Source organism: Acartia tonsa, chromosome 9, assembly GCF_053477335.1.
Source record: "Acartia tonsa isolate MP-2025a chromosome 9, ASM5347733v1, whole genome shotgun sequence".
In the NCBI taxonomy this organism is placed as follows: domain Eukaryota; kingdom Metazoa; phylum Arthropoda; class Copepoda; order Calanoida; family Acartiidae; genus Acartia; species Acartia tonsa.
The window spans coordinates 13,792,587-13,814,280 of NC_137268.1; the positions used below are offsets into that span (position 1 = coordinate 13,792,587).

At 31.1% G+C, this 21,694-nt stretch overlaps 2 protein-coding genes across 2 annotated transcripts in view; one reads left to right on the forward strand and one right to left on the reverse strand.

Moving 5' to 3' along the window:
* Positions 1–21,694, reverse strand: part of LOC145328260 (uncharacterized) — an 83,978-nt gene that overhangs the window by 48,451 nt on the left and 13,833 nt on the right. The window contains exons 11-13 of the mRNA XM_080171876.1: positions 16,536–16,638; positions 13,707–14,263; positions 13,360–13,418 (exon numbers count right to left, since the gene is read on the reverse strand). Coding sequence (XP_080028002.1) covers positions 13,360–13,418; positions 13,707–14,263; positions 16,536–16,638 — 719 coding nt within the window. The remainder of the gene's footprint in view (positions 1–13,359; positions 13,419–13,706; positions 14,264–16,535; positions 16,639–21,694) is intronic.
* On the forward strand, positions 164–10,439 carry LOC145328256 (polypeptide N-acetylgalactosaminyltransferase 13-like). Its single transcript, XM_080171874.1, has 21 exons — positions 164–397; positions 1,451–1,503; positions 1,815–1,872; positions 2,193–2,301; positions 2,461–2,550; positions 2,696–2,725; positions 3,069–3,142; positions 3,352–3,392; positions 3,926–4,026; positions 4,268–4,328; positions 4,742–4,888; positions 5,453–5,678; positions 5,924–6,037; positions 6,677–6,719; positions 7,113–7,174; positions 7,648–7,686; positions 7,825–7,907; positions 8,183–8,332; positions 8,721–8,772; positions 8,924–9,056; positions 10,009–10,439. The coding sequence occupies exons 1-21, from the start codon at positions 171–173 to the stop codon at positions 10,018–10,020; spliced, it is 1,905 nt and encodes a 634-aa protein (XP_080028000.1). The 5' UTR covers positions 164–170; the 3' UTR covers positions 10,021–10,439.

Genomic DNA, 21,694 nt, shown 5'->3' on the forward strand with positions numbered 1-21,694 from the left:
AAAAAAACTAGGTATTAACAACCGCCCTGACCCCCCCCCCTCTTATTTTTAATTGATCTTAGAAATTGGTGGGGTTATCAGTGCTAAGGCACTTAAGAAACAAATCACCGCAATTTCTTATGTTATAAATATAAAATTAAGAGTTAGGTATTATTTCAGATAATAATGCAATGAGTCCCCAACACCCCGAGACAACTAGCAGTATGTATGACAGAGCTGTATTTTCACTAGAAAATCCTTTCAAAACAAAAAGACTTGAGAAATCCAAAGACAATGGATTCAAAGACAACACACCATTTCTGAGGTTTTTCAGCTTTAAGCTGAGGCGGAGGACTCTAAAAATAATTGTGATGACATCCATTTTATGGTTTCTAGTGGATTTAATTTATATTTTTAGGTAATATATCTATAATACAAAGTAGTACGATGTCTGTCTGTCTGTCTGTCTGTCCGTCCGTCCGTCCCTTAAGATCTCGGTAACCACTGAACCGATCGGATTCTACTCTCAGGGTATCTACCTATTGGTCCTGTGGTGGTTTTAAGCTATTTTCTTGGGGGGGTGGGACACCCCCAACCTCCCCAAAAACCAAAAAATCCCCCCCATTTTTTTTTTGTTGCTGAAGATTTCCTTGGTCCTTTTTTTTGTAGAAGATTTCCTTGGTCCTTTTTTTTAGGGATGGGAATCCGTCGATCTTTTGGGCCGGATTCGGATTCCGGATTCTGAAGGAATCCGTCAAAAAAAGTGACAGATTCTTGCGGATTCCGGATTCTTATTTTTAACGGATTCCGGATTCGGATTCCGGATTCTAGCAGTATTTTAAAAGGCCGTCCGTCACAGAGGGATAGCTTTTTTCGTTAATTTATAACTATATTACTTGGTTGAAGCCTTGATTTGTTTAAAGTGTTGACTTCCTGCATAACTAAAACATTTACATCACATTAGTAATTATTAAAATGGGGGGGGGGTGGGGTGGGGGGGTGATCTTTGCCTTCAAAAAGAGGGAGTTGTAAGAAAAAACTCAAGATGGTAATTTTAGCCTACTAATTTAGAATCCGGAATCCGCTGTAAAAAACGGATTCCGGATACGGATTCGGATTCCAAAATTGGCCGAAAATTGGGCGGATTCCGGATTCCGGATTCGGATTCCGGATCCGGATTCTCATCACTACTTTTTTTTGAAGGAGATTTCCATGGTCCTTTACGATTTTCGCCTTAATTGTTTTTGATCACCTCTTGGGGCAAAGCCCCTAGAGGCTAGGGGCGAAGCCGCTAGTTTGATTTAAAGTAAATTGTGAATGAATCATTTAAAGATTGGGAAATCAATTCTGGGAAAAAATAGAATTTATGTATTTTAAAAGTAAAGTTTTTAATTTTATTTAAGCCATATCCATGTAAAAATATAATGTTTGAGGATTATTACAAAAATATGATAGTATTTTTTTATTCTAGGAAAATAGATTGTGGTGCCAAAAATCCATGTGTAACTTCAGAACCAAATGTTGGTAAGTTGAGAAAAAAAAACATTTTTCTAGTGGCGCAGCCACTCAAAAACGGTATGTGCGTCCAACAGTCTAAAACAAATCTGCAACGTTTGTCTAAACTACATAACTACTTAAGGACATCAATAACCTTGTAAAGATCTAAAATACAAATTTTTCCAACGAATGAATAGTTATCTGCAAATAATTATTTACTTCTAAAGATAAAATATTCTTTATTTATACTTATTTGATTCAAATATCAAGTTTAGACTTATATTTAATCCAAATAAAAATATTGTGAAGTTGATACTAATGAAATTTTTTAAATTTAGAAAGTCAATTAAACAGTGAAGTTTTAAGTGTAGATCATACAATACATGGATATTCCAGGTAGGTTATAACAGAGAGAGAAAGAGAGAGGGGACAGTGGACAGTCCCCAAAGCTTTATGATAACGTTTTCTTATCAGTTGGCTTAACAAAATTGGGAACTTTTATTGAATTTTGATTGGTTGGTTCATGAAGTTGTGTGTTCAAATGTTTTTACCACTTATTTCTATCTAAAGAAGGGGTAATTTTGTGTATCATCATTGGGAATGTACATCAATTTATCTGCAATTGCCTTATCCCTCTAGATCCCTAGTATTTACGTAATCCTTCTATTTTATTTTTACTTTAATTTACAATGTGAGAAAATACTTCTTTTATATAGATGGAATCAATACCCGCTAGAAGAGCTTACTACCTGGGTAGCCAGACCTCCAGTAACTGGCAACCTGTCCTTGCCAGGGGAAATGGGCACTCCTGTTGTTATTTCAAAGGTATATGAGTAATGTTTCAGGCTTAATTTTCTTTTTAAATCATTTATGATCTTTAATAATGTAGTTATTCGTTTAAAACATATATGTTTACATACTATTTTTTTTTAAATATTGTACCTACCTAATAAAATATTTTTTGTAAAATAAACCTATTTCTAGGAACAACAGGAAGAGAAAAATGCAAAATTTAAAACCAATCAGTTTAATGTTATGGTCAGTGATATGATTTCATTAAATAGATCATTAAAGGTAGGTTATTAACATTTAAACTAGACTTCCATAATTTATTTTTTTTAAAATTTGATTGGGTGGTAAAATTAAACCAATATACCTATTATGTTAAATTAAAAATTTGAAGATAATTTGATAATTGCTTCATATTTTTTTTCTTCAGGATGTTAGAATGGAATCTTGTAAGAAAAAGGTAAATTAATTTCCAGTATGGCTTCGAAACCGATAAATATCCGCTGGATTAGAACCGGTTCTCAGTAAACTGAAAAGTTATGTATAACATCGTATCACAGACTCTCCTAAAATATTTTAAAAAGCATAAAATTAATACCAGTTTTGTTTGCCCGGTCCGTCGGCCCCTCAGGTTTAACAAAACTGGAAATAATTTTTATTTTAAAATCCGCAGAAAGCAGTCTATAATACGATAAGACAAATAGCTATAAACAATTCTTTAAGGGGGAAGAGGATACACACATCTTATAATAAAATTTTCATTTCAATATTTCAGTAAAAAAACAGACATTTTGTTATTTTAGACATATCCTTCAATGTTACCAAGAACAAGTATTGTCATAGTTTTCCATAACGAAGCCTGGACTACGCTTATAAGGTACACCATTATTTAATACTATATATTGAATATTAATCCATTAGTTTCATTGTACTAAACTAATTAGCAAACAATTAAATTGATTATATAATTACACATTCCTCTTATTCAACCTTTTGTTCCTAAAATCTAGAATTAGTATAAAATATTAAACTCTATGTTTAATAACTTTATTTTATAAATGTTATCAATTTAAATTTTCTATTCAGATCCTTACACTCAATATTGAATAGATCACCAACAGATTTAGGTAATTGAATATTAGCAGCACAACAACTCTATGACTGTACCATGTCCCAGTATTTGGCAGCAGTAATACTGATATAAAAGTAACAAATTGTCTACAAGTCTTTCTGTCTGTCTGTCTAATTAATCTCGCTGAACCGATCTGGTCCTCCTTTACTATGTAGCTTCTCCTAGGTCCTGAGAATGTTCAAACTAATTTTGAAGAGTGTACCACTAGCCTCCAAGAAGAATTTAAAATTTTTTTCTTTCTAAAACTAAAATTTAAATGGGTGGGCATTTCCTGTCTCCATCCAAATTGCTCCTAGAGACCTTGTTGTAAGCCTGCTTTTAAACACTATACTTATGCATACACTTGTTCTTGATAAACTATACAGATATATTTAAAACATTTTTAATTCTTTACAATCTTAAAATTAAAAATATTTTCAAAGCTTATAAATTCACCAGAATTTTACGTCATTTACCAGGAACTAAAAGACACAATGAAATTATCTGAATAGCGAAGCCACTCTTTACTAAATATAACTTAATTTTTAGTAAGTGAAATAGTTTTGGTAGACGATGCCTCGGAACAGTTACATCTCCAAACTCAACTAGAGGAATATGTCAAGAAACTACCTGTCCCTGTTAAAATTATCAGGAATTAAAACTATTCAATCTCAACTAAAGACATCTGAGAATTCAAAGGGATGAGACAAAGGACAACAAATTGGTATACATCCACAGTTATGATTAACAAAATTACCCTGTTTTAATAAATATAGCTAGCATGTACAACTGTCGGATAGACAGAAGTACTTTAAAGTCTAATTAACAATTCCCTCCCTCGATACATAACTTAGTAATTTTAAAGAAAAATAATATGGTTTTCAATTCAATAGAAGCAAAGAAAGAATTGGACTGATCAAGGCTCGCCTGCTTGGTGCTGAAAACGCTAAGGGTAATATGTCATTAGATTTATCTTTTTAATGTAATTTTGTTTACTTCTGCTGTTTATTTACTCTTTTTTTACATTAAATCCAAGTTTTGAGAAATACCAATATTTTTATGCCTTTTAGGAAGTATTATTCTCGTAGTATCAGTTGAACATTATTTGAACAAAACTGGGGAATAGTCCCTTTCATGGCAACGCCCCTTAAGGGCCATTCGTCGTATTTTTAAAATGGCTTTTTATAGGTTATTTTAGGTTAGGTTAGGTTATTTTGAGTTAGGTGATAGCCCCACAGGGTTAGATCCCCCCGCAGGGGCTAGAAATAGGAGAAAACCTTGTGTGAAAAAAAAGAATCGCCCCTTAAGGTGCGTTGCCACGAAAGGGACTATACCCCAAAACTGTTTCCATCTAAATACTTTCAGGGCCTGTCCTAACCTTCCTTGACTCGCATATAGAGTGTACAGAGGGTTGGTTGGAGCCTATCCTGGGGGAAATAGTTGTCAACAGAAGAGCTGTGGTCTGCCCTATTATTGATGTTCTCTCTGATCAAACTTTTGAGTATGTTACAGGTTAGATATTAGTTAGCTATAAATATAAGACAGAAACTGTTTCTAAATTATTCGAAAATTAGTATATATTCCTTTCAGTATACATAGGGGTATATACAATAGCCTAAAACCATCCCAGGACCTAAACGAAACTTCCCAAAAGGAGAACATCAGTTCAGTAGTTATTGACATCTTTAGCTCAGGACAAAAAAAACCTTACTACTTTACATTATAGGATGAAACCTTAACAAAGATTATCTATTACACAAACATTAATATAAATAGACAAAATAGAATCATTTTAACATAGTTATTCAATTAAAAAGTTAATTGAAAGAAAACTCTTAATTGACAACAAAGAGATTACATATTATTCAGCACTCCTAATTCTACTAACTTAATTAAAAGTTGTATTATTATATTAAATTAATTTTCTAGACCCTTTCATTTCACAAGATATCTATATCTAGAAGATATCTGAGGGGGAGGAGGAGATTAAGTAAGGAAATATATAAATCTAAGATAACTTGAGGCTTAAGAAGTATTGTATAATTACCGTTCTATTGTTATCCTTTTTTTGTTTAGCATCTGACATGACCTGGGGTGGATTCAACTGGAAGCTGAACTTCCGTTGGTACCGGGTCCCCCAGCGGGAGCTGGACCGCAGGAACAATGACCGGTCACTGCCCGTGAGGACGCCCACAATGGCGGGGGGACTCTTCAGTATTGACCGCGAGTATTTCTATGAGCTGGGCTCATATGACTCGGGGATGGAGATTTGGGGTGGAGAAAATTTAGAAATGTCATTTAGGTAAGTTAATGCTAAATTCATTTAATGGGGGAAGATTCAATTATTGTTTGATGGTAATCTATCACTTATTTCCAACTTTTATATGTATTAGCTTAAAATAAACACTAAAATATAACAATTCTTTCTTTTAAAATATTCTTTTATGATATTCTAAAATAATATCAAATATAAACAGCAGTCACAAATATTCAAAAACTTTCTTTGAAATCCAAATTTGAGACTAAATAAAAATATTTGTATTACAGAATATGGATGTGTGGAGGTGAGCTGCTCATAGCTACTTGTAGCAGGGTCGGACATGTTTTTAGAAAATCAACACCTTATACATTCCCTGGAGGCACCTCTAACATTGTTAATAGGTATTTGATTAAAGATATTGTATAATACAAAACAGTAAGAATAATTTGTGTGGAGCTAAAGATCTCAAATCTGCTGGTTCAAATTGATTTGACTTTTAGAGAAGTTTTATAAATATGTTGACCTACTTCGCCCTCCCCTAGAGGATAGGGGCGAAGCAACTATATCTCATAACTGAGTACAGTAATCTTAAGAAACAAATGTGATTATCTTGACTGCTATGAAAGATAGTCAGCTTAATATTTAATACAACTCTTTGTAATGAATATTGTAATTTGTAATAAAACTAATAGGATAAAATAATCTTCTAATTATGTTTTAAAATCTTTCCATGACAATTTTGAATGAATTCTTTGAGATGGCTTCTTTCTAATACAGGAAAGGAGGGGAATATTGGGCTGTTTATCTAGTCCCCAGTCTTATAATAACGTTTCCTTATTTGTTGACATAACAACCTTGGGGACACTTTTATTGAATTTTAATCGGTTGGTTCATTTAGTTGAGTGTCCAACGTTTCAACCAATAATTGTAATCTACAAAAGGGTTAATTTTATGTATCATCATTGAGGATGTACATAAAAATATGGGCCTTTGTCTTATCCCTTTAGATCCCTGATCTTATATTATATTTTATTTTATAGAAACAATGCCAGACTAGCAGAAGTTTGGATGGATGAATGGAAGGTAAATATTATATAACATAAATGGATATAGGACATACATGGATATATTGACAGCAGAAAATTTGTCGTCAATTTAGCTTGCTTATATAAATCTTATTTATTGATCAATTAGTTCACCCAGGGAAGGAAAGGGGGTATCGTTAATTTATCCAATTGCGAGCATCACTTTATCAGAGAACATGGAAATCTGGTGCAACATCCAAGTAATAATACATTGATTATAACATTTTTTTGTCTTCCTTTATTTTTCCACTAAATATTGAGAAAATATTTTTTCTTATGAAGCGTATCAATAGAAAATATTTTTAGATAAGCAAAAATAAAAGAAACTTTAATACAGCAAATAAAATACAATAGGTATTTAAATAGTATTTAAGTCAAAAAATTATTTTAGGCATTTTACTTCAGCATAAACCCAGCAGCAAGAAAAGTGGATAAAGGAGATATTTCAGAAAGGCAAGGGCTTTTAATTTAACAAGGATGACAATATCTAGCGAAGCACAAAAAAAACATAGATGGACAAACGGACCAAGTGATTTATAGAAAAGATCATCAGTTGTCAAAAAAAGAAAAAAAAATATGGGATAAATCTCATAAAACCTTAAAATTAAGTTTTTATGTTTTTTGAAGCATGACCGACAGACCGTTTAACCAAGTAGAATATATACTTGATAATCATTAGTTGGTGAATCTTCACCAAAAATTTCAACTGCAGCCAAGGAAAATCAACTTTCTCTCCTAATTGTTACAGACGGACTGGCAGATACACAAAGCATAGATTATCTTCACTACTAAAAATTCATCTAAAGAAATAATAATGTAATGGATTATTGTTAAGTAAGATAATCTTTACTGCTAAAGATTACTCACTGCAGAATATGTAAATGTAACATCAAATATTTCTCTTTATATTATGGTATTTCTTTCAGAGTAAAGCTTAGAAGAGATCTTCAGTGTAAAAGCTTTAGGTAAACTTTTCTAAAGATAAAAAAACTTTTAATAAAAACTTTTGAATAAAATACCTACAATCCCAAAAACACTTATCTAAGGAATTTCTTGATTACAATTCTTTTAAATTGTTCAACCATAAAGTTTAAATATTTAAGGTGGTATCTCGAGAATATATATCCAGAATCACAAATGCCAGTCAACTATTATCACTTGGGAGATATCAAACATATAACTTCAGGTTTCATTTGTTATAATGTTATATGAAGTAGTAGTAGACAGTATTTATGTCTGAAGCTTAGGATTTAAATTACTATTGAAATGATTAAGTTCTCCTTTTAAGGAAGTTTTAATTTTTTCTTGGGGTAGTTTTAAGCTGTTTTTGTGCCCCCTTCTTCTCGCACCTTTGTCACTTAGAACATGTTTTTTTTGTCTTTTAGACTGAGATAGGTAAATCACTTCTTTTTGGAGTCTGATCATTTTTACAGAAAAATACCTAAATAATCCTTTTTTTAGGAAGTTGCCTGGACACTATGGGCCAGAAACCTGGAGGCAAAATAGGTGCCTCTGGCTGTCATGGACTTGGAGGCAACCAAATATTTGCCTTCACACACAATGCTCAAATTATGACAGACGACTCTTGCCTTGATTTTTCAGAAAAGACAGGTACCTATTTATTTTTAAATCTTTCACTAGAAGAGAGAAACACTTTGAAATGAAAAAGTTATGTACACTATTTTCCGGAATTGCTTTGAAACTGACTATTATTCGCTGGATCAGAACCGGTTCCCAGACATACAGCATTGTATTAAAAACAATTTTTCACAAATATTCAAATAAAAATACAAGTTTGGTAAGCCTAGGCCTCCACTTGGCGCTAACAAAACTGGTTTTAATGTTATAATTTTGTATTTTAATATCCGCGGAAAGCTGTCTATAATATGATATGATAAATAACTATTTAATAATTTTAAATAATGTGATTGCTAAGGAGAGAGAAAAGAAGAACTAGACACACTTGAAACCTCTCAAAAGTTTAATTTTCTTTTGCCAGGAAATGTGAAGTTGTTAAAGTGCCATGGATTACGGGGAAATCAAGAATGGAGGTGATATTTTTGGTTTTGTAATAAAAACAAAATTAATATTTAATTTGAGAAAAAAACTTACAAGTCACACTTAGTCTGTCAGGCTTCATGTTGTAGCAATGTTGTTTATTTTTACATTTTTGCTATTATTTTCCATTTGTTGTTATTTCAGTTACAATGAGAGAACCGGACACATAGTGCATGTAGCCTCCCTGAAATGTCTAACCCTAAGGCCTGACTACAAACAACCCACAGTTACGTCTTGCAATGGATCTGACTATCAAATTTGGGCCCTGGGAGATCAGGTATGTCTTGTTAGTTGTGCACCTGCTCTATTATTATGATATGCAATGCATGTATGTCCGACAGTCTATCACTAATAATCCTTCAGAAAACAGTTTCTACGCAACTTCTCTGTCAATTAAAAAGCAAATGAAGCTCTTGTAAGTTTTAAAAACCCTAATTTTAAATATTTTTATATAACATTGAAAAAGTATAGTTTTTTGTATCTCATTTAAAGATAGCTAATTGTTGAGCAAGTTATGAACAATTTATCCTTGTTGTAATCTACATCAGACATTTTCTAATGTTCATATTCCAATTTTTCTCTAAAAATACAGTGAAAATTTTTCCATTGTACAAACAAAATAAATGCTTAATTTTTGTATCTTTGATCTTTCACTTTACAATGTGGGATGTAATAAAAATGATGAGAGGACTGATGTTGAGAAAGTTTCTGAACTCTTGTAATTGATAAAAGCTCACATCTCTTCTGTATATGTACATAGGAATATGTACAGAAAAGGCATTAGACGGTTCTAGATTACAAAAAATGGTGGATTTTCACTTGATGCAGTTACAAATGTAACAATAAATTATGCTTATGTAATTTAGAATCTAAATATAAATCGTAGTACATCTAAAATTATGGTTTAAATTAAGATGATAAAATTAAAATTTGCAGGAAAAATCCATGAACTTTGGAACACTCTAATGTGATTTTATATTATAAGTCTTACTCTTATTTCTCCCTGTCCAAAGATCCAATTTTAAAATGTACAAACAACTTCTCTAATTTCTAACTTTACTGAAAACATATTAAATTGCCAAAAAATAGAGAAATAACGTTTTTTAACAATATTCTGTTAGCGTATTTTTTATTAAAGTAATTAAAGGTTCTATTATAAAGTTTTGACAACACTGACGAGGAGTTTTAAAACAAAGTTTTAATGCTATTCATCATTCTTTTTATTTCAGAAGTTTGAATAACAGAATTCACCATTGTAGAGAAATGAAAGAAATATGAGCAATCAAAAAAATTTAGTGATTTTTGAGAACTTTTAAGTACATTCCAAAATGAAGTATCAAGTGTTAACAATCTAAAAATTAATTTTAATAAAATTATAAATCTGTGATAAAATAAGTGTGATAAATGTGTGTTAAGTGAAAAATAATGTGACAATGTTACTAAAAACATTCAGTGTTAAAAAAAATAAATCAAAATTTTATGAATAATAAATAATATTTGTTAATATCAATGTAAATATCAATGTAAATAGCTAAAAATATTGAGAAAATATTTGTCAAATATTGTTGTACTTTTGTAAAATAGAGAAAATAATGTTATAAAAGCTTTAATAAAATGTTTTAGACATGAATAAAATATTGTTTTACCAGTTTGAATATTTTATGACTGTTCAATGTAAATGTAATATCAAAATTTTATTTCATTTTTATTTATGTTTCATCTTATTTCATTAGAATAAAATCAGTTTAATAAAATAAAGTTAAAATTACAGCCAAAGAAAATGAAAAGGGACATTTATTTGGAAGGGGGAAAGTTTCTCCCATGGTTTTATGTTTATTGGAGGGGATGTTAATACACTGTAGATAAAATTTTCATTGAAATAAAAGCTTAAATGAAGTTTTGATTTACATTACTTTTTATCATTCCTTGAAACAGTTAACATATCTTATCTTGTATGAATAATGTTTGTAACTACATTTGAACAAAATTGTTCGTGTTACATTGACAGATAACTTTTATATGTTTAAGCTCGGTAACATGAGAATATTTGACCATGTGGTAGGAAGTAAACAACATTATATAACTTGACATTTCAAGATGACTAGCGGCTACGCCCCTAGAGGCACTTGTGGAAAGGGGAGGGGGTAAGTCAACTGTATTTTAAAAAGAGAAGTAAAATAAATTTCATTTTTTTTGTGGTGGGGGGGGGGGGTGGTATTTTTTCCTGAGGTGATTTTTTGTGGAAGGATAGAGATACCCTCCTCGAAAATAGTTCATAACCATTCCATGACCGATTTATAACCCAAAAAACTTTACAATAACACCACTTCTTATATCCTAAAATGCTAGAGAAAACTATAAATATCAAAAGTTAAAAAAATTTAATGATTCGAAAAAAAGTTTATGGAGAAAATGTATCCAAGCCTACTCTGCATATTATGCATATGTTGTGCTAATTGCTCTAAATTCTTCAATATTTCAGGAGAAACTTAACAATTAGACAGGGGTATAGGTATACACTTGTGTTTTAATTAAAAAAAAATATCTTTTTTGAATATAAAAAGATAGAACTTGTAGAAAACTAATATGTCAACGCGTATTTTGTTAATTAAGACAAAGAGTTAAGTGTTCAGATATCATGTTACCCACTTTACTTTAATGATTCTTAATTTATAAATCAATCAAGTAAATACAAGACAAAATGTTTCAGCTACAACTCCATACGCTGTGACTCTACAATATGTACGTTACTTATAAATAATGGCTAACCTACACGAGATTTACACAAAAATAAGAAAAATGGAGCTAAGCAATCCTTAAAAAAATTATGTTCATTATCTTTTTAAAAATTCCTGTTTTTATTGATCGTAAATAAAAGAAATTTTTATTGAACTAAAACAATAATGATTTCAAGTAATTCTTTCTTGGCAATTAGTTTTTCTAAAGAATATAAAGAGACTATTCATGAACGAGAGCAATTTAATTGTTCTAACATAAAGAAGTGAACCGATTTTTAGGGGTATATACAGGTTCAATTTAATCATGGTAATGTTTTTAAGTCTAATGTTTCAAAAACAAAATGATAGTTAGATATCCTTGAGTACTGGGTATAAAAGGCTTATAACTAAAATATTAATACATTAAAACAATATCTGTAAAAAACAGAAATCTAGTGTATAGGTTAAATAAAGTAATTAAGTTAAATTAAATAAATTCAAATCTAAGAAACTACATGAAAAAGAAATTCTATTACTTTTGTTTAATTACTAGATTAACTCTGAGTAAAATAGTTAATTGGCCATTATCTACTAACTTACTTCATATGAAAAGATCTTTTCTTTATCTTTCTTACAAAAAATTTAGGCATAGAGAAAAAAATAAAAGAGAGGAATCGAAGCAACTAGAAGACGAAAATAGGCAGTGGGCCCAGGGGCCTAATTAGCGCTGTTGCCGCGCTATATTTTATTGCTATTCCACCACTTTTCAAATGGGAGGATTACAAAATTAATATGTAAAGTTTTAATAATTAGAATATAATATTTAAATTAAAAATAAAAAGAAAATTTTGTTATTAAATATAAAAAATACTAAAATAACAACATCTAAAAAAATATTTTTTTTACTTTTTACTTTTAGATTTTGACATTTTAATGTTTTAATTAAAAATTACAAAGAATTTATTTTTATTTTAAAAAAATTTGTGCATGGAAGATAAATCTTTTCATTTCTAAAAAGGGAGAAATTGTTTTCATAATAAACATTCAGCTGATTCTGGCCGCCCACGGCTGTTTGCTAAATATTGCTTTTCTTATTATTCACATTATTATTTATGATTGACATTTTAATGTTTTAATTAAAAATTACAAAGAATTTATTTTTATTTTAAAAATATTTGTGCATGGAAGATAAATCCTTTCATTTCTAAAAAGGGAGAAATTGTTTTCATAATAAACATTCAGCTGATTCTGACCGCCCACAGCTGTTTGTTAAATATTGCTTTTCTTTTTATTCACATTATTATTTATGATTGACATACAAAAAGCCCTGGGCGGCTTTTGATTTTCGTCTGCTAAATTTTCTTTAAAAATTTAGGGATGGGGAAGTAGTATTTTACCATGAAAAGGGGGTGATTATTCATCCTCTTATCCTTTTTCCTTATGAATTTAGGATAAAATAATGCAAAGCTAGTTTTTATTTAGTCTATCCGTTGAGAAAATCAACACTTTATGGAATTTTTCCCAATAAGTTGCTATTAAATAGTTTAAAACCACCATGAGATAGATGGAGCATTAAATAGAGAGCAGATAAGCCATGCTAAGTCGAAACTGAGGACATATGTTTCGTCCTTGTTTTTACATCTTATTTCGTTACGATAGATAAGTTAGGACAGTCATATATTTTAAAAATACAGAGAAATAAAATACAGCAATAATAAACAAACAGACTGACATACACAAGCAACTAGTAGAATCAAATAGCTTTATCAAAAAAATAATCGGTATTACAAAAAATGAAACGCTGCGGGAATCAAACCCTGATATAGTATTAATGAAGCTAAATTGAAATAAAAGAGTACTCACGTATTCCATGAAGTATCCAGTAACCGGACTGTCTTTGTGATCCTTCATATCGTGGTTGTCTGAATTAAAATGGTTATCTTTTACAGTAAAGCTTCTTATATAGGTTCAAAGATAAAGATTTACAACTAATTAAGACCAGGGTACCCTTCCCCCACAAGAGAAATCGTAGCAGTGTCAAGTGTCCTGAGAGGCCTCTAGGTCGTAACAGGTAGTATTTACATAGAAGCGTAGCCAATGGTCATGGAAAGGTTAGAGACAACGAAGGAAGGGAGGGGGGGGGGGGTGTCATTCATCATATCCCCAAAAATATTAGGTGAGGCAAAAAGAAAGGATTATTAAAACTTTACCTTGCTGCTGGTTGTATGTATCAGCAGGCTGACTGTATGGATCGGCGGGTTGACTGAATGGATCAGCGGGCTGGCTGTATGGATCGGCAGGCTGGCTGTATGGATCGGCGGGCTGACTATATGGATCAGCTGGCTGATTATAAGTATCCGCTGGTTGATTATAAGTATCAGATGGCTGACTATAAGTATCAGCTGGCTGATTATATGGATCTACTTGCTGATTATAGGAGTCAACGGGCTGATAAGATTCAGCTTGTTGGTTGTAAGAATCCGGTTGTTGTGTATATGAATCAGCTGATTGGCTATATTGATCAGCTGGCTGAGTGTAAGAATCGTCTGATTGGCTATATTGATCAGCTGACTGAGTGTAAGAATCAGCTGATTGGCAGTTAAGGTCAGCTGGTTGGGTGTAAGGATCGGGTTGTTGTGTGTAAGCTTGGTCAAATAAATCCGAAGCCTCAGTGACAACACTATTCAGATCCTCATCATCAGGTGGTAGGTTTACATTTGTAGCTTCAGTGGGTACTTCTGCATCCGGAATAATGGGTTGTTCACCCTCCTTTTTAAAAAGTTGATAATAGTTATTTATCATATTTTCGTAATATTGTGAATGCTAGAAAGGATATTAAAATTATTTCAACAATTTTGGTCATGTGATCAAAATTTGAATTTTCCTTCTACTATTGCCCCCTCTGGGGGCGAAGTAGGTGGAAATTTAAATTTTTGTCACTTGACCTTAATATTGGTGAAATAATTTTGAATGACCTTTCTTGTATAAGCAATATTAATAAAATATGATACTTGGTTTTGTCTCATTCTCTATCTTTTTCTTAAATTCAAAAAATTCTATCAAAAAATTTACATCATCTAAGGGTGAACAATAAATATCTCTGTCTATTTTTCTCTATATTTCTTCCCCCTCCCTCACTTTTCTGTCTATTTCCTTCTCTCTCTCCTCCTCTTTTGTACGTTCATTTATACAATAGAGATAACCTAGAGACAGCACAAGGGAATTTTGTTTACATTATGTATCAGCTATAAATTGTTAAATATCTTAGGTTAAAGCTTTCCTTGGGTGAAATATTTGAAGAAAATATTTCTTCCATCATATAATGTGAAGCGTATGACACAACATATAATAAGTTAGTTATAAATAATTTAATTTCTTATAATAAAGTTATCTTTCTAAAAATTCTATCATTGCAAAATTTAGTTGCAAATAATGTTGCCTATAGGGCTGTATTTCATATACAACAAAAAGTGAACAAAGGTTTCTTTTTAAGAAAAAAATGGGGTCAGATTGACCATCTACATATGTCTAATGTTTATACCCACATCAAATATTATATTATAACAATGTACAGTAGAGTGGATCAATTTTGGACATTGAATTTGTAATCAACATCTACAGTTTAAACGTCATATAAGAAACCTAAATATAAAAAATTGATTTTGTCCTTGAGGGGAAATGGGGGGAAGGTGTTTCCATGCATTAAAAATTTTAGAAGTTTATTCTGGAGGTGAAGCTTTTTTTCTTTCAAAGTATTGCTTTATGCATCTTTTTGAATTTGTCTTGTTGATTAATATAAGAATATCAAATTGGTTTTAAAAATATTCATCCAATCTTAAATTAGATGTAAAATCTCTTGGTTTTTAAATTTATTTATGGATTTTTCTTGCTAGGATCAATAGTTTTAAAAACAGATTTTTTATTCTTATTGTAATCTTCAAGACAAAATTGGGAAAGTGCATAAAGCTATACTTTGAAAGAAAAATAATTGCCCCCCCCCCAAAAAAAAATTCTCCCCACAAGTGTCTTTCTAAAAGTTTACATGCATCAACGAGCCTCCTCATTATTCAAAGTATTTTCTTTTCATTTTTTGGTCTCTTATATGATGTTTAGACAGAAAGTGTATGTAGCACATTTAAAATTAGAAAATCATTGAAAATCAAGCCACTCTAATGTACAGCATTTATTTCTTCAATTCCACAGTACAAAATTATTCCTGTATTTAAATTTAACATATTATATAGGAAAAAATATTCTTGTATTTAAAATTAAAAATCATGTTTTTACAATTTTTAAATTTTTTAATAATGTACAGCAAATTATTTCCTTTTTATCTCATGTTTTGAAATTTATAAGATAGTTAGAATAAATTACAGAAATAATGAAAAATTTAAAGAAGAGAGCGTCAAAAATAATAATAATTTTTATTCCAAACTTTTAAAACAGCATGTCTATTTCTTATTGGTTGACACTCGAATTAAAATAAAATAATGAATATTATTTCAAGACCAGAAATAAATTTGAAATAAATAATTTTCTTTCCCCTATATTTTTTATTCCAAAATGCCAAGAATTAATTTTGAAATAAAATAAATTTCTTTCCAATATTTTTATTACTTTTTCTTATTGGACGTCATTTTGTGTCCAATGAGAGACTAGTGTTTAAATATTTTAAAGCTTATTACAGCATTTATTTTGAATATGATAATAGCAACATTCTCACATTAAATGTGATAAAATAAATTACGCATGTAAATAAACTTCATTTTTAATAACCAGGGATTTTTAGGGATATGACAAGGGACAAAAAAATGAGATGTAAAGTCCAAATAAATAGCTTTTTGTTGACCTTTGCAAGAAGGTATTATTTATCTACATATTTTTTATTTTTTTTATTTTTTACATTATTATTCAGTCGCTTCTTCTCAACAAAGTCCTTGTCACCTTTTTTATGCAGCAAATAATTATAAGAAGTAGGTATAAGAATTTTAGTCTTAATTAAATTAAAGAATGTGAGCAAATTGTAAAATATCAACAATTCCTTGTATGGATTTTCTGGGACAGGATACTTGGAGGGATCAAATCCGCCGTCCTGCAAACCCAAACCTTCTTCTGGTGCCAGCTGATTTAAGGTTGTTGAATCTAAATAAAATATTCCAATGATAATTCTAATTAGGTAAAAAAAATCAGATATATAAATATTTTTAAATAATTAGAAAAATGTATTGAAAATCTAAAACTAAAACTACAGTGCAATCACACAAATTGCCGGTTGATCACTGATAGTCACAACTTACTATTTTCAAATAAAGTGAAATTAATGATTAAGAGGGGGGGGGGGGGGGTCACTAAGGCTCTACCAAGTACCCAATATAACCTAACCTAACCTGAAGTAATAAACAAACGTAAACTACCTCTCCGCCCTTTGTTTTCAATCTATTTCAAAATAAGGTTTGGGATATCAGTGCTCACAACGCTACTATGTTTAAAAGCGCCAAAACTACAATTAAAAACACATAATCTACATAGAAACAAAAGTACTTGCATAGCATATATATAAGATATTTGTCTTTTAAATGTAAAAACAATCACACAATTGAATTTTCAAATTACCGAATAATAACAAATTTCAATTTTGAACACATCAACTAAGGGGGGGGGGGGAAGTTCTGACACTTTTGCGTAAACAGTGATTATAGGCTTTGTCTTTGGAGATAATGGATAGGTTATTTGGCAAAAAAGTTTCCTTTTGGGATGTAGTTTTCCTATTTTAAAAAAACTCCAGGCCTCAAGGTGGATTCTGGACAGGTAAAAAAAAAATTCAAGATAGAACAAAACTTATTTAACAAAAGTTAGTACTTTATGGATGGTATGAACTAATTTGAAGAAATTTTTGAAATCGGGCTCCAGGTTCTGGTACTGCAGGCCTCCAGGTGGATCCTTGACAGGTAAAAATTGAAAATTTTTAATTTTAAAGTTAGAACAAAACTTATATAACAAAAGTGGCTTCTTTATGGATGGTATGAATTAATTTGAAGAAAATTTTGAATTCGGGCTCCAGGTTCAGGTGCTGCAGGCCTCCAGGTGGATCCTGGACAGGTAAAAATTGAAAATTTTTACTTTAAAAGTTAGAACAAAACTTATTTAACAAAAGTGGCTTCTTCATGGATGGTATGAACTAAGTTGAAGAAATTTTTGAAATCGGGCTCCAGGTTCAGGTGCTGCAGGCCTCCAGGTGGATCCTGGACAGGTAAAAATTGAAAATTTTTACTTTAAAAGTTAGAACAAAACTTATTTAACAAAAGTGGCTTCTTTATGGATGGTATGAACTAATTTGAAGAAAATTTTGAAATCGGGCTCCAGGTTCAGGTGCTGCAGGCCTCCAGGTGGATCCTGGACAGGTAAAAATTGAAAATTTTTACTTTAAAAGTTAGAACAAAACTTATTTTACAAAAGTGGCTTCTTTATAGATGGTATTAACTAATCTGAAGAAAATTTGGATCATGGAAAGAAAACAAAGTCATTCCTTAATTAGGACAGAAGTCACCTTCCTAGGAAGGACATAAGTAGCCTTCCTTAAGTGAGAATTTGTTAGATGAAGGGCATAAATTGCCTCCCTTAACAAAGATTTTGCAAGATTGAGGACATAAGTAGCCTCCCTTCACCTAACAAAACCTAGCTTTTTGGTCCTTCACATAGCAAAATCTTGCATAAAATTGGTTTTTGGTCCATCACATAGCAAAATATTGCAAAACTTAGCTTTTCTGTCCTTATTATAGCAAAATATTGCAAAACATAGCTTTTTGGTCCTTCACATAGCAAAATCTTGCATAAAATAGCTTTTTGGTCCATCACATAGCAAAACATTGCAAAACTTAGCTTTTCTGTCCTTCACATAGCAAATTCTTGCAAAACATAGCAAATTCTTGCAAAACATAGCAAAATCTTGCAAAACATAGCAAATTCTTGCAAAACATAGCAAATTCTTGCAAAACTTAGCAAATTCTTGCAAAACATAGTTCTTGGAAAACTTAGCTATTCTGTCCTTCACATAGCAAATTCTTGCAAAACATAGCAAATTCTTGCAAAACATAGCAAATTCTTGCAAAACATAGCAAATTCTTGCAAAACTTAGCAAATTCTTGCAAAACATAGCAAATTCTTGCAAAACATAGCAAATTCTTGCAAAACATAGCAAATTCTTGCAAAACATAGCAAATTCTTGGTAAACTAAGCTTTTCTGTCCTTCACTTAGCAAATTCTTGCAAAACATAGCAAATTCTTGCAAAACATAGCAAATTCTTGCAAAACATAGCAATTTCTTGCAAAACATAGCAAATTCTTGCAAAACATAGCAAATTCTTGCAAAACATAGCAAATTCTTGCAAAACATAGCAAATTCTTGCAAAACATAGCAAATTCTTGCAAAACTTAGCTTTTCTGTCCTTCACATAGCAAATTCTTGCAAAACATAGCAAATTCTTGCAAAACATAGCAAATTCTTGCAAAACATAGCAAATTCTTGCAAAACATAGCAAATTCTTGCAAAACATAGCAAATTCTTACAAAACATAGCAAATTCTTGCAAAACATAGCAAATTCTTGCAAAACATAGCAAATTATTGGAAAACTTAGCTTTTTTGTCCTTCACATAGCAAATTCTTGCAAAACATAGCATTTATGTCCTTTACATAGCTAAATCTTTCAAAATGCAGCTTTTCTGTCCTAAACATAGCTAAATGTTGCAAAATGTAGCATATTCTTGCTATTTAGACCACCCATTCCTGGGATCTTCAAAGCTTCAAACAAGAAAACCTTACTGTTTGGTTATTGAATTGATAGGATTTCAGAACAATGATATTAATTTTGATGTTTTATAACTCTGAATTTTTTCATCCATTTAAAATAGCCAGCTTTTTGTTAATAAATGTGAATACTAAAAATGCTTTTAAATTTAATGATCTACTAGCTGCTCTGCCCCTAGAGACCTTTTTTTTGGGGGGGTTGGTTAATTTTTACTAGGGTTGAATTCTCCTGGGAGGGTGGTACCTATACCTATAACATATCCCAGAACTAATAAGAAGCTAAACTAAGTACAGAACCCTATTAGTTCAGAAGTTAACAAGATATACATACAGATAGACAGACACAGATCCTGTTACTTTTATTATAAGGATAGTAAAATATATGTTCTTGTGTAAAAGCTAGCTTTTCAAAATAAGAAGAAAAAACTTGACACATCATGCCGTCCGCTGTCGCGAAGTATGGTCTATGAAGATTAGAGTGGGTCAATTTTCAAAGTTTTTTTTTTAATTTTTAATTCATTACAATGGATTTATTATTACTTGGATCTTACACGAGATTTGCATGTTATATAATAAAGTGAACTCTCTAGTGGGCTAAAATAACGATCTCCCCCACCCAATTCTTTTAACCTATTCTCTCTTCTCTTACTGGATAAATGGCCCACAAAATAAAATCGAAGAGAAATTGCAACCAAAATTTTCTCCTGTTATAATATCAACGTGAATCAATACAGAACTTAGCAACTTAATTTGGCGACAACTTTTCTATGTAATTCTATGTCAATAAGATAGCGTGCTTATCAATTCCAAAATTGAGCCATCCTTATGACTTTTGACCCAACACGACCTGGGGTTGGTTAATTACCAATACTAAAATCTAATCACACAAAGTTTTGAAATTAAGAAATATTCTAATTTATTTTTTTGGTATTAATTAATATGAATACTAAGAAAATTTATAATCCCTTATAACTTTTCAACATATATATTTAATTGTAAAAAATTCCGAAAATTAACATTTCTATAGCTCTGTTATTGGTCATCCCCCCATATAGTATTATAATGTCCATTTCGCAAAACGTACTATTTACAGGGATCTAAAGGGATAAGACAATTGCCGATAAGTTGATGTAAATCCTCAATGATTAAACATAAAATCATCCCTTCTGTAAGTTATAATTAGTGGTTGAATCGTTTACTATTAACAGGGATCTAAAATGATATTCAATTGCCAATAAGTTGATGTAAATCCTCAATGATTAAACATAAAGTTATCCCTTCTATAAGTTATGATTAGTGGTTGAATCGTTAATGGACAAGACGCTCATTTTAATGTACCAACCAATAAAAATTCAATTATATTTCCCCAAGATTAAGCCAACGAATAAGAAAACGTTACTATAAAACTTTGGAGACCAGTGTAATAAGCAGCTCAATGTACACTCACTCCTTGGATTATTACACAGTACCCAAAGTTTTATCTTAACAATTTCTCATTTATGGGCTCAACATTTTGGAGACTTTTTATTTAATTAATTATGTAAATTGATTTATCATCCATTGTGTTATCCCTTTTAATTCCTGATTTTGGCGTGATTTTTATGTGACGGCATGGGTCAAAAATGTTTAACATGAAAGACAATTTATAAATATAGAATATCTATAATACAAAGTAGAACGATGTCCGTCTGTTTGTTTGTAGCGAAGGATCTCGCTAACCGCTGAACTGATCGGGTTCTCCTTTACAGGGTAGCTTCTCATAGGTCCCGGGAAGGTTTATAACTATTTTCTTAGGGGGTGGGACATCCCCAACCCCTCTAATTTTTTTTTTCTTTTTAAAACTAAAATTAAAATAGTGGGCTGGACTACCCCCCCAAGAAATTTTTTTTTACATTCTTTTTTTAAATCTTAAATACGAAATTTTGGTTTGATCAAACCTCTTGGTGCCCAAGCCCCTAGAGGCTAGGGGCGAAGCCGCTAGTGTAATATAAAAGATTTTAAGAAAAAAAATAATCAGGGACCGCTGAACCGATATGGTTCACTTTCATAGTGTCACAGGACATGGGTAGGTTTATTGCTATTCTAGGGAAGGGTACCACCGTCCTCCTAAGATAAACCGTTCCTTGAAAAAATAACCCTTTAAAAATCGAATGAAAAATGGGGGAGGAGTAATTTGTTTTTTACTTTTTCATTTTAAAAATAATATAAAAATGGAAGGGTTAAATCCAAACCACATCCACCTCAAGTACCCCAGGAGACCTCTAGGAGCGTAGCCGATAGTTTAAAATAAAACACCAACAGGCAACAATAAATCAAAATTCTTACAAATCTAAGCATACATAGTCTATGGTCTTTGTGTGTGTTCCGACCCATGCCGTAAACGCCCAACTAGC

What these genes read in the sequence shown, in the direction of transcription:
- LOC145328256 (XM_080171874.1), top strand. Translation starts at nt 171, where the DNA reads ATGAGTCCCCAACACCCCGAGACAACTAGCAGTATGTATGACAGAGCT. An exon ending in ACAATACATGGATATTCCAG is followed by an intron (nt 1,873 to 2,192) that starts GTAGGTTATAAC and finishes TCTTTTATATAG; the next exon opens with ATGGAATCAATACCCGCTAG. An exon ending in AATTTAGAAATGTCATTTAG is followed by an intron (nt 5,679 to 5,923) that starts GTAAGTTAATGC and finishes TTTGTATTACAG; the next exon opens with AATATGGATGTGTGGAGGTG.